The sequence below is a fragment of the Myotis nattereri genome (assembly GCF_964212035.1).
Source record: "Myotis nattereri genome assembly, chromosome: 7".
In the NCBI taxonomy this organism is placed as follows: Eukaryota; Metazoa; Chordata; class Mammalia; order Chiroptera; family Vespertilionidae; genus Myotis; species Myotis nattereri.
This window is the reverse complement of record NC_138082.1, coordinates 45,973,150-45,985,666: the sequence shown is the minus strand read 5'-3', so window position 1 is coordinate 45,985,666 and position 12,517 is coordinate 45,973,150. Positions and strand designations below refer to the sequence as shown.

The 12,517-nt window shown below is 37.1% G+C and overlaps 1 protein-coding gene across 11 annotated transcripts in view; it reads left to right on the top strand.

Moving 5' to 3' along the window:
- Nucleotides 1–11,452, top strand: part of DYNC1I2 (dynein cytoplasmic 1 intermediate chain 2) — a gene marked incomplete at its 5' end in the record, with an annotated part of 52,982 nt that extends 41,530 nt beyond the window's left edge. For 7 of the 11 annotated variants that reach the window (XM_081095660.1, XM_081095657.1, XM_081095659.1 and 4 more), the window contains 3 exons: nucleotides 6,705–6,845; nucleotides 8,680–8,805; nucleotides 10,605–11,452. In XM_081095660.1, the coding sequence (XP_080951786.1) occupies nucleotides 6,705–6,845; nucleotides 8,680–8,805; nucleotides 10,605–10,718 (381 nt within the window). In that variant the 3' untranslated portion in view covers nucleotides 10,719–11,452. The remainder of the gene's footprint in view (nucleotides 1–6,704; nucleotides 6,846–8,679; nucleotides 8,806–10,604) is intronic. The other 4 variants (XM_081095652.1, XM_081095658.1, XM_081095656.1 and 1 more) reach the window with 2 other exon arrangements.
- Nucleotides 11,453–12,517: the final 1,065 nt, after the last annotated feature.

The window sequence follows — 12,517 nt, the reverse complement described above, 5'->3', positions numbered from 1 at the left end:
TTTAAAAAAAAAAAAAAAGAAAGTATGGCCCTAGCTGATTTGGCTCAGTGGATAGAGCATCAGTCTATGGACTGAAGGGTCCCAGGTTCAATCCCAGGCAAAGGCACATGCCCAGGTTGTGGGCTCGATCCCCAGTGGGGGATGTGCAGGAGGCAGCCTATCAATTCTCTCTCATCCTTGATGTTTCTATTTCTCTCTCCCTCTCCCTTCCTCTCTGAAATCAGTAAAAATATATATTTTTTAAAAAAAGGAAGTATGGTATACCCTGGCTGGGTAGGTCAGTTGGTTAGAGCACTGTCCCATTACACCAAGGTTACAAGTTCAAAACCCGGTCAGGAACATATACACGAAGCAGCCATTGAATGCATAAATAAGTGGAACAAGAAATCGATGTTTCTCTTTCTCTGTCTCTCACCCTTCCTCTCTCTAAAATCAATAAATTCTAAAAGAAATTTTTAAAAAGAAAGTATTGTATAAAGTTATAGATGGATATGTATTTTTGTTTTCCAAAATAAGTAATTTAAATAGTTATTTTCTGTTTTTAATAAGTTTCAGTTATTCAAAACCCCCACTTAAGTAATGAAGTACTTCCTGATTCTCCAGCAATTCCAGATAAATGTGACAATGCCCTACCTCACTGAAAGTCTCAAGGCAAAGTCAGGTCAGGAATGTTACTTCCTGTGATAGGCCTTGTAATTTCATTTGAGCTGTTTTAAAATTAAAGTGCCTTGACTTTGCTCTCTAGCTTTTCTGCACTATTACATTGTTGCTTGCAAAGTCGTATATTCAGAATATCAGATTCTATTTAAATTAAGTTTTAAGCTACATTTTTCATGTTTCCATCTGCCTTATCCTAAATATTGACCTTTTGAATAATTCATCATGAGACAAAGTTTAGAGACCTTATTTTGTTCTTCAGTATTTTGAGAAAACCTAGTAGTCTTAAGAGATTTTTTTTTTGCTATTACAGTTATCAAATACTGGCTTCAGAAATCTAGTTCAAGTTAACTCACTATTCACTATTATCTTTTCTTGATGCTTTCTTTCAGTCTAATATGAAGTGAGTTAGAAGACTTCGCCTCTAAAACCTTGCCTTTTAAAATTAAGCATTTTCCAGTTTGGCATTAGCAGGTAGAAAAATAGCACTTACCTTAAACCTAATGAAGGAAACAAAAATGCTTAACATAGTGTGTAGCATGTAGTAGGCACTTAACAATGTTCAGTTCCTCCTTTTCCCTTCATGGGTATTAGACAGAACCTGAATGCGTTTAGTCAATGGTCTGTTTTCTTTCTTGGATTGTTCTTGACTTCCTTCTTTTAATTAGATTTACATCATGGAAAAGAGAAGGAAGACTCCTCCAAAGAAATGCGTAAACTAGCTAGTAACACCAAAGGAAGAGGCAGAATTGGAAAGATGAAGCCCCCGCTTCTCTATAGGCTGCAGGCAGCAGTGTAAGTGGCTAGAACTTGGCTGTGCTCTCACCTTAGTAGTCCTGTGTATAGCACAGGAGACATTACATCTCTTAGGTTTTCTGGCTAGCGTCCTTTTAGTAATTGAAAAGAATTTATCTATTTGTAGATTTATTGTTATTTTGAATATCTCAGGGCTTCAGTTTGCTAGCCTTCCGTTAGCTTTAAATTTGAGGCTTTCATCCTTACATATATTGCTAACAGGACTGAAAAATGAAGGGGCCGTCTTGCCTAAACAAGAACAGAACTTATATCTGTGGAAGCAGACTAACTGATGCTTGCTTTTGTTATATTATTGGTTGATTGGTGGTTGATATCTTCTCATTCTTGTATTTTGTTGTATTTTAACATAGAACTGTCTCTGAATAAGAATGACAGGCAGGCATATCTCTTTCTGGGCTAGGTATTGCTTTCTTCCCTGAGCTTCGTATAGAACACTCTTATTCATTCAACTGTGATATATGCCTCTTCCCTCTTCCCCACACATACATACCTCTCAAAAGTTAGTGGCCAAAGAATGGGCCACTGTATGTAGAACGGTGTTTTTATCCATGCCCAAGGACCTTCAAAAACTTCATTAGAATTACTTTTTATTCGAATTGTTCTTCACACAAACAGTTTTGTATGAAGGATGAAACAACAATAACAGTGTGCTGGGTAAATAGTTTTTATTTGCCAGTATCATGGCTCCCAGTGTCATTGCTCTGATCTTAGATTTTTTATTTTATTTTATTTTTTATATATATATTTTATTGATTTTTTTACAGAGAGGAAGGGAGAGGGATAGAGAGTTAGAAATATCGATGAGAGAGAAACATCGACCAGCTGCCTCCTGCACACCTCCTACTGGGGATGTGCCCGCAACCCAGGTACATGCCCTTGACCGGAATCGAACCTGGAACCTCTCAGTCCGCAGGCCGACGCTGTATCCACTGAGCCAAACCAGTTAGGGCTGATCTTAGATTTATACTTTAAGGTTAATTGTGTTGCTGGTATTTATTTCTATCCTGTCAAACAACTTGATAGAGCCTCTGTGCTCTTTAACATAATGGTGATGAATAACAGGCAGGTAAGGCTTTTAAATACTCTTTTTAAAAACATTCTCTCGTGCCAAAACCGGTTTGGCTCAGTGGATGGAGCATCATCCTGCGGACTGAAGGGTCCCAGGTTCGATTCCGGTCAGGGGCATGTGCCTTGGTTGCGGGCACATGCCCGGTGGGAGATATGCAGGAGGCAGCTGATCAATGTTTCTCTCTCTCATCGATGTTTCTGACTCTCTATCTCTCTCCCTTCTTATCTGTAAAAAATCAATAAAATGTATTAAAAAAAATAAAAAATAAAAACATTCTCTCAATTCCATTTTAAACTCTTTAAACCAGTATCTTTACATTCAGGAATTTAACATACTTTTAAAGTGTTTTTCTTCTCTATCTCTGTGCTCTGTAAACTGGAAGAATGCACCATTAGATATCACTGTATCTGTGTACTTTTTAAGATCTGGCTGTGCCCCAGTAGCAAAACAAGAGTCCTTTTTATCCCCTTTCTGTAAATCCTCTAAAAAAATCCTTAGAAATCTCAATTTGGCACTGCCTCAACTTTAATTTAAAGTAATCTACTTTTGTAGTCAGCTTCTAAATTTATTTGGAGGATATGGTTACCTTTTCAAAATACCAAATTTGAAATTTCACAATAAAAAGCACTTTTCCAGCCTTGAAAATGGTAGGAAGAATATGTGAGAAGTAAAAGCTTCTTGAAAGTAACCTGAAGATTTGTTCCATTACATTTAACCATACTTGTTACAGATGACTCTTAAACTATAAAAATTATTTATTTGGGGGACAAAGTGTTTTAATGTATACACGGTATTTTCTAGTCTCAGAGCAATATCTGTCAAACCATATTTACTGTAAAGTGACAAAATTAAGATTGTTAATGTGATAATTTCTTAGAATTGGTAGTTTTCAGACTTTTGTAATCCTTACACACCCTAAAATTTTGTTACAGTCTCTGATATCTTAAATCCCCTCCTTATTTTAACAACTTCCCTATTTAATGCTCAGAGAATACAAGCATTAAAACAGGGTCAAAGATATTTTACTGACTCTTGGAATAGCAACTGTGCACATTAGACAAGTTAAAATGAAAAAATGCTTTGAGATTGGGGTGTTTCGTGAGGAAGCCTACTGACCATTGGGACCGAGTGGCAGCATTGACCATAGTAACTTGCTGCTGACCGGTGTCCAGCCTGTCCTTCACATATTTAGAAATTAAATTTTGTCCATCTTCTAGAGTTGATTAGCTAGGGAGTGCTGACTGGAACTGACAGGCTCCTAAGACACGGATACATTGGAGAAGGTCAATTTATTAATTTACAATGAGAAATAACTGTCAAAAAGCCCCGATACTCATGCTGGCCTGACCAGCTCATTGTTTCCCTGTAGACAACCCACATGGGAAGCCAAATTATAATCAGAAGATTGCTTAGTGAGCAAGCAATTGGAACAAAGGAAGTTTTCTAATTTGAATGTTTAATGGCATCAAGCAATGATAGCATGATTCATTCATCTTCCTGTAGAGATAGTCTTGCCCTGGGTGGTAATTCTCACAGTTCTTGGATTGAGACTCTCTCCTAGATAGACAGTGCTTATATTGGATACTGTCTGTATTTTGTTGTAAGACTCTGCTTCTTTGTATTTCTTTTGTTTTTAATAGACACATGTCTTCTCAAAAAGGTCCTGTTGGCAGGTTATAAGGAAGGTATTTCTGACCTGGATATCGTTTCTTTTTGTTTGTTTTGTTTTGTTAATCCTCACCTGAGGATATTTTCCCATTGATTTTTAGGGAGAGTGGAAGAGAGAGGGAAGGGCAGAGACAGACATTGATGTAAAAGAAACACATTGATTAGTTGCCTCCTGCACGCGCCCTGACCAGGGCCTAGGTCGGGGAGAAGCCTGCAACCAAGGTACATGCCCTTGACCGGAATTGAACCCGGAACCCTTTGGTCCACAGGCCAACACTCTATCCACTGAGTTAAACCGTGTAAGGTGGTATCATTTCTTTTTAAAGAGGATCTGTTTATTCCTGTTCTGATCCAAGTGAAACTGTATTTCCCAGGTCTTTTGAGAGCACCTCACTGTTCATGTATTTACTGTAGGGACTCTTTTGGTTATTAATCTAGATCTACCCAGTTACCCCGAAAAATACAGAATTACTCTGTTTATTCCCTAGGGATGCTGGAACAAATAACCACAAACTAGGTGGCTTTAAAAGAACAGAAATTTATTCTCTCACAGTTCTGTAGGCAAAAAGTCCAAAATCAAGGTGTTGACAAGGTTGGTTACTTTGGGAGGCACTGAGGGAGAATCTGTTCCTAGCTTCTGGTTGCCAGCAAGCTGTGTTTCCATTTCTCTTAGGTATGGACCTAGGAGAAGAATTTCGGGTCATATGTCACTCTAATTAGCATTTCCAGGACCAGCCAAACTGTTTTTCAAAGCAGCTACACCAATTTACATTTCCACCAGCAGTGTCTGAGAGTTCCAATTTCTCACATCCTCCACCAATACTTGTTATTATCTGTCCTATATAGCCATCCTAGTGGTATGAAATGATCTCTCATTGTCGTTTAATTTCCATCCCTCTAATGGATAATGATGTTGAGCATATTTTCAAGTGGTTGGTTGCTGTTTGTAGATCTTTGGAGAAATCTAGTCAAATCCTTTGCCCAATTGTTAATTGGGTTATTTGCCTTTTAATGAGTTGTAAGAGTACTAATACTTATCAGATACATGATTTTCAGATATTTTCTCCCATTGTATAAATTATCTTTTCACTTTCTTGAGGGTTTTTTTTGAAGCATAAGAGTATTTAGTTTTGATGTAGCCCAGTTTATCCACTTTTTTCTTTTGTCGTTTGTGCTTTTCGCTTCTTATCTAAGAAACTATTGCAGAATCCAAGGTCACAATGATTTACTCCTGTGCTTTTTCTTAAGAGATTTATAGTTTTACCTCTTATATTTAGATCTGTGGTACATTTTAAGTTAATTTCCATGTGAGGAAGGAGGCAGTCCAACTTCATTGTTTTGCATATGCATATTCAGTTGCCCCAGTTTCATCTGTTGAAAAGACTGTTCTTTTCCCATTTGTTATGACACCCTTATTGAAGATCTGTCATGATAACTTTGTATGGGATTTGACTAAGATACCTTTTTGTTGCTTATTGTCTACTAGTGAAATGAGTTTTCTTTTAAGAGGGAGGAAATGGGAAGAGATAGCTTTTCTAGGTGTATTGTCTAGGTGAAAGCTCTCCTGTGTTTCTTGCAAAGCAGATATGTCTTTACCTCTCTCTCTGAGATATGCCTTTTTTATATTTCTTTACCTATCTCTCTCTTGATCTGAGATATGCCTTCTATATATTTCTTTACCCATCTAAGTGAGATATGCCTTTTCTGTTCTTCTTCACCACCTGTATCTGCACCTTCTCTTTCCTTTGCCCCTCCTGTGCTGTATTCCACAACTTGGATACTGCTCCCAGAAGTTTCTCTTTGGTGAGACTTGGTCTTTAAAGGACTCTTTGGTTTGTTAGAGATTGGGGTGTTAGAGAGTTTATAAGGCTCAGACTGCACCATTAGACCTTACTTATATCACATGGAGTCTGTATGCATTTATTTATAAATGCAATTGTGTCAAAATCCCTCACAGTTTCTGCTGCTGTTCTCAGACTGACCCCCATGCTGGCCACTAAGTATCTGTTATTGACTATGAGGCTCTGTTTTCTGGCTATCAGAAGCCCGCGTGCCTTCCCACATGCCCTGCCTCACAGATGCTCATACTGGGCAGGTCTTGTATTTGTCAGAGGTTTGTTTTTACCTGCTTACATCCTGATCTTGTTGTAGATGTCTGTGAATCTTTGATTTTGCTGTACTTTATCTGGGTTTATGGAGAGATTTAGAGGACATTCAAAAAATACAGTGCCATTGCTATCCTCTTCCTAGAATCCTCTCATTGACAAATGTTTTTAAAGTACCTTCTATTCCTTTTTTTAAACAGTATGGTTAACTATAAGTTAAAAAGAAAATGCAATCCAATAGTTGATTCTTAGTTCCATAACTCCAGATACGGTATAGTAAAACAAATTATGGGAACTTTTTCTAGACTGAGTTAAATATCATAAAATGTTATACCTGTTGAATGTATGTCATATTTTGACTGCGCTAAGCATCAACTTTTCCCTTTCAGAATAACAAGCCTTTATACTCATTCGAAGATAATTCAGACTATGTTTATGATGTTATGTGGTCACCTACCCACCCAGCCCTATTTGCATGTGTGGATGGCATGGGGAGGCTGGATTTGTGGAATCTCAATAATGATACAGAGGTAAGTGGGAAAATAAAAATTGCACTGAAAAATAGAAAATTGGAGAGTTACTGAATAATTTGTGAAGTTATTTTTATCCCAAGGAATGTAAAAGGGCTCTGTGAGTGTAGCATCATCACAAAGAAACCAAATAAGCTTTGTATCCTAATGATGAACAGCATGCTGTGCGGAACTGAAGGGAGAAACACTGTTGTGAAGAGCACAGGGGCATTTCCTTGTACTTCTGAAAAGCACTATGGTGCCTCTCATGTCCTGGCAAAGTCTCATTCATACGGCAGAGGGAATATTTTTCATTCATAGGCTAGAAAGTAGAGAGCCTCAGACTCTTAAAGTGTGTTAACCTTAATCCTAACTTTCTAGATTCTCTCTTAGCCTTGATAAAGTTGTATATCACCCACAAACATTAGTCTTAGCCTGACTTATTTGAATGAAGGAAAAATATATTTTGATGACTTGTTCCATGAAAACATTCTTACTGTTACTATAAAATAAATACAAAAACCATCAAATTTCCTAATTGCTATACTAAAATCACTGGTTGGCAGTGAAATTTCACTGCAGCTATTATTTGTTGTTAGCTGTGTATATTTTTACCAGCTTAGACATTCTTAATGACATTCTTAGAATTCTTAGAATTCTATATTGGTTTGTGGTGTAAGAAGTAATGCTAGCAGTTCTGTCAGTAACATGTAAGGAGAAAGTCTCTTGATTGCTTCCCCACATCCCACTCATTCGCACGTCTCCTTATATTTCTAGTGGTATCAGTCCAGTCCCTTGAAGTAAAATACTTGGTTATACAGGGCAAGGAGGTGATATATTGGACATATAAAAAATTTAACACTATGCTAACTGCTAGTTTAGTACTTAGAGGAGGAACATTTAAATACTGCGAGGAAATGATATATAAATGGATGATTGGACTTGATTATTCGTTGCTGATTACTAGAATGTTACCAATTTTATTTTCTGAATTTGGGTTTTGGTGTTAGAGATTTGTGGTTACAATTAAATTTTGATCTCTCCTATACTCAAATTGAAAGAATATATCTTAATTATAATTTTTCTATGTAACAGCATGCTAGAGGTTAAATTTATAATTTGGGGATGACTGGTAGCAATTAGAAGTATTATTTTGAGTCATATTTCAAATTTTTTAAAAATTGGATTGTGCTCTGGTCTGAGTCAAACATTGAATGTTTGCTGTCCATTTGGCAAGTAAATCTCTTTTTCTTCAGCATTTGAGAGACACCGTCAGATTTCAGGGGGCTGGTGCCATTGTGTTGGTGCGTCATTCTCCCTGCTCCAGACAGTTCATGGAACCAGGGGCTTTAGAAAACTATACTGTACCTTCAGTATGGACTGTTTCCAAGAATTCTGGTCAAATCACAAGTTCCAGCTGACAGAGATGCAAGCTTCAAAAGTAATTCCTGTCCTCTAAAATTGAACCACAATCTGTTTATGAGGGCTTTTGAAATGTTTCTTTAAAATGGGGTTTTGGCCATCTGTTGTCAAACAGCTAGACTTCTTAAGGAAGTTAAAACAACAGAGAATGCTTTATTATAGAGAAGATCTTTCAGCATGATGTATCCAGTCATATGAGAATTTCTTATATAAAGACTTAAGTTAATTTTCCCAAACCATTTTCAAGGATTAACTATAATATCATGCATAATGCATCACTGAACAAGAAGAAAGTTGGGAAAATTCTTTATCTATTTTCATCTTTGTCTTTAAAAATGTAGCCAGATTGGAAGAAAGAAGAATTACTACTTTACATGTTTATAGAAATCTTGATGAAATGTTTAACACTGCACTATATTTTAAATGCCTTTAGGTGCCAACTGCCAGTATTTCTGTGGAGGGTAATCCTGCTCTTAATCGTGTAAGATGGACCCATTCTGGAAGAGAGATTGCCGTGGGTGATTCTGAAGGACAGATTGTTATATATGATGTGGGAGAGGTATGGGGCTCACTGCCTATAATTTTGACACATCTATTTAGCTTTCACAATATAGTAGTAACTCTATCTTCGTGGTTAAAACTAGTCTTTGAGGTTCATGAATTATATAAACTATATGGTTGTAAAGATAGTACTTATTTTCCACCGTGGGAAGGACTCTTGAGATTAACTTTCTTTCTAAACTGGATGTCCTGTGTCCCCATGCAACAGATTTTGAGGGTAATATCATATGTTGGAAGTACCTTGCTTCTTGAAGCATGCATTGCTGGAAGCTAGAAATTCTTTAGGCATAAAAAGAAATTTGGAATTATAGTTGGACTTTCAAGCTTTACGGAATTGATATTGAAATAAGATTTTCTTTTTCTGTATTCATATATTTGTTTGGACCAGGTAGTGAAAATCAAAGTAATATTTTTTCAGAGTTTTCTGATGACATTGTGAAAAGTGATCTTGGCTCTCGAGCCTTGTTGCAGAATCATTATTATTGAATCGAACAGGATGAGTTGCAGTTCTCTCATTGGTGCTAGGTTGGCTGTACACAATCCCAGGAGTGATATCCTTTTTTCCAGGCCTGACTAATGCCTTAGTCACTCCTTCTTTACTGTGCCTTATGGCTCAGTAAAGGCCTTGGACACCCCAAGGCCTCTAGCAGTTAGATCTGAAGAGTAGATTGAATCATTTAGAACAGCCAATTGAACTATCTGCACAAATGGAATTATTCTGTATCAGCACGGTCCAATATGGTAGCCACAAGCCATATGTGACTATTGAACACTTAAAGTGTGACTAGGACAACTGAAGAACTAAATTTTAGATTTTATTTAATTTTAAGTACATTAATGTAAGTAGTCAGATGTGGCGGGTAGGTACCATATTGAATTGGATATCACTGTCCAACCTAATCTAATTTTATAAGCAGGCACATCCATTTGCTACAATGAATGGTTTGTGTCCTAATATGGCAATGTCATATTCCTCTAATATTATAATAACAATTATCAAAAAATTTTGCTATTGAACTGCTTCAGTGAGAAAAAAGCATCACAAGCCTCTTTTCCCGTTTTGCTCTTGGTACATCACTAAGTGGGGAGAAGTAGTGTACCTTCTGATGCAGGGATTAAGATATCAAGAAAGGTTATCTTGTGCTCCAAACAAAAAAAAAATACTTATAAGAAGCCAGTTCTTTTAAATATATTTTATTGATTTTTTACAGAGAGGAAGGGAGAGGGATAGAGAGTTAGAAACATCGATGAGAGAGAAACATTGATCAGCTGCCTCTTGCACACCCCTTACTGGGGATGTGCCCGCAACCACGGTACATGCCCTTGACCGGAATCGAACCTGGGACCCTTCAGTCCGCAGGCCGACGCTCTATCCACTGAGCCAAACCGGTTAGTTAGGGCGAAACCAGTTCTTTTAAACTATGCTTCAAAAACTAGTTCATACTAGGAATAAAGTATGAAGTAAATAAGTAAAACTTTTTAAGATTTTCCTCCCCAGCAGTAAAAGTCATGAGATAGTACATAGGAGTTATAGTTATAGAGCATCATTGTTATTTTCTCTCACACTGATGGTGATAATAGCAAAGTCATTTCTGAGGCTGTTAGAACACATTTCACAAGCACTGTCTTTTGTTTCAGAATGTGTAAATCATTGTTATAGTCACTGTAATTATGGAAAGGCTATTCAGGTCAACTATTACTTTTTAATGGAAAAGTTATTTGAAAACAAATTGAATAATAGTGAGTAGACCCATCTTTTATTTCAATATGCATAAAACATTGTCTTTCTTTTAACAGCAGATTGCTGTCCCCCGAAATGATGAATGGGCACGGTTTGGCCGAACACTGGCAGAAATTAATGCAAACCGGGCTGATGCGGAAGAGGAAGCCGCTACCAGAATACCTGCTTAGCCCCTAAAAAGAGGATAGCTAGCCTCAGTGGGTTTGGAGATGACTCTAAGTAGATCCTAAGACTGTTTGCATGCTCCTGTCTAAATGATAATTAAAAGGAAATTTCGTGGATTAGACCTTGGATTTAATGCAGCTAGCAAATCTTACAGTGTCCCTTTTTATATAATATGCATCTTGTTTTGGATATGTGTCATTTTTAATACAGCTGACTAACTTTGCTGAATGCAGCCTTTTTAAATTCTTATACACCAGGTGTATATTTGGTATTAGTTATTCTTTTGAGTTCTTTTCAATTTATAACACTGTATACATTTATTTCTAAAGCACAGATTAAATAAGTTCTGCATATTTTTAAATAATCATAATGCCCTGTTATACTGATAATGTTCTCATAATATGTAGAAACATTTATTTTAGCCATAGCATGCATACATCTATCAAGTTATATTCTGATATTCTTTTTCTTCTTTATAATTCATGTGATAGTTATATATAAATAAAAAAATATGGTTTAACTTTTCAAATTTTCATTTTGATTTACTGCTGCAATTTTAATTTTTCCTTCTCTTTTATAAAGTGTGGGTGTTTCTTTTTCATATCTTTAAGTTCCTGTTGTATGCAGCCACTTCAGATGTAAAGCTTTTTGCCTTAACTATACCATACAGTGTACTGTAGAACTCCCAATTCATTATGAACTGATCTTCTATATATAAAAGGCTAATATGCTAAGTGTCCAACTGGCTGCTGTGACGCGCACTGACCACCAGGGGGCAGACGCTCAATGCAGGAGCTGCCGGGATGTGCACAGAGAATTGGCACCGTGGAACTGGTGCCCACAAAACAACACTCAGCTTCCCTCAAGTGGAACACAGGCCCTGCTACCACCCCAGAGTGACAGCTCACCAAATTGCAGCCGACGCTGTCTAGACCCCATGGTGCAAAATGTGGCCCACAGCCCAGCCCAGAATGGTCGCTGTGGGCACCGGGTAATGACATCACGGAGCAACACCCGGCTTCCTCTCCCTAGCGACTAGCCTCTTTGCGGTTTCTTTAGCCCAGGAACATGACTTGCTTTATAGCCAAGTGCAAACATTTCACATTTTAACCAAATGTCTGTGAAGCGTTTTCCCATGCCTCATCTCATTTGATCCTCACAGAAGTCCTGGAGCACGTAGATAGGAGACTCAGTGGAATCCTGTTTTATTTTTCATTAGCCAGAAAATGGAGATTTAGAAAGCTTAGAAACTGACCCGACTGAAAAGAAGTACGAAATGGTGGACCTTGAAAATGACTTCAGGTTTTCTCACTGTGCAGAATATAGTCGATACTGCTGCAGTTAAATATTTTACCCTTTTTCTCCCTGCATGATCTACAATAATAATCTGCTTCATGTTGATATTTACTGCTGTGTTGCTAACAATCACCTGAAAGAGAAGTTGGGGTGCTTCACTGGGCTGGAAAAAGTTCAGCTACATCAGAAAGCAGGTCTAATTAAGCAAGTTTATTCTCTATATATAAAAGGCTAAGTTGACTTGCACATGCGCAATACATATATAGCTCTTGCTGGTGCCAATTGCATGTGTGTGTTTCAATCTGTCATTGTCCATCATGAATTTGGTTGACACTTCTATTATAAAGGGCAAATAGCGATATTAAAATATTTCTTCTAAAATTAATTTTCTTTCAATGTGCATGAATCCGTGTACTAGGCCACTAGTGTTGAAAGAATGTCAGTGAAAAAACGTTCTCCAACATTAATGTTTGCTTTACTCATTTTCTTTCCATTTATGATTTATTTA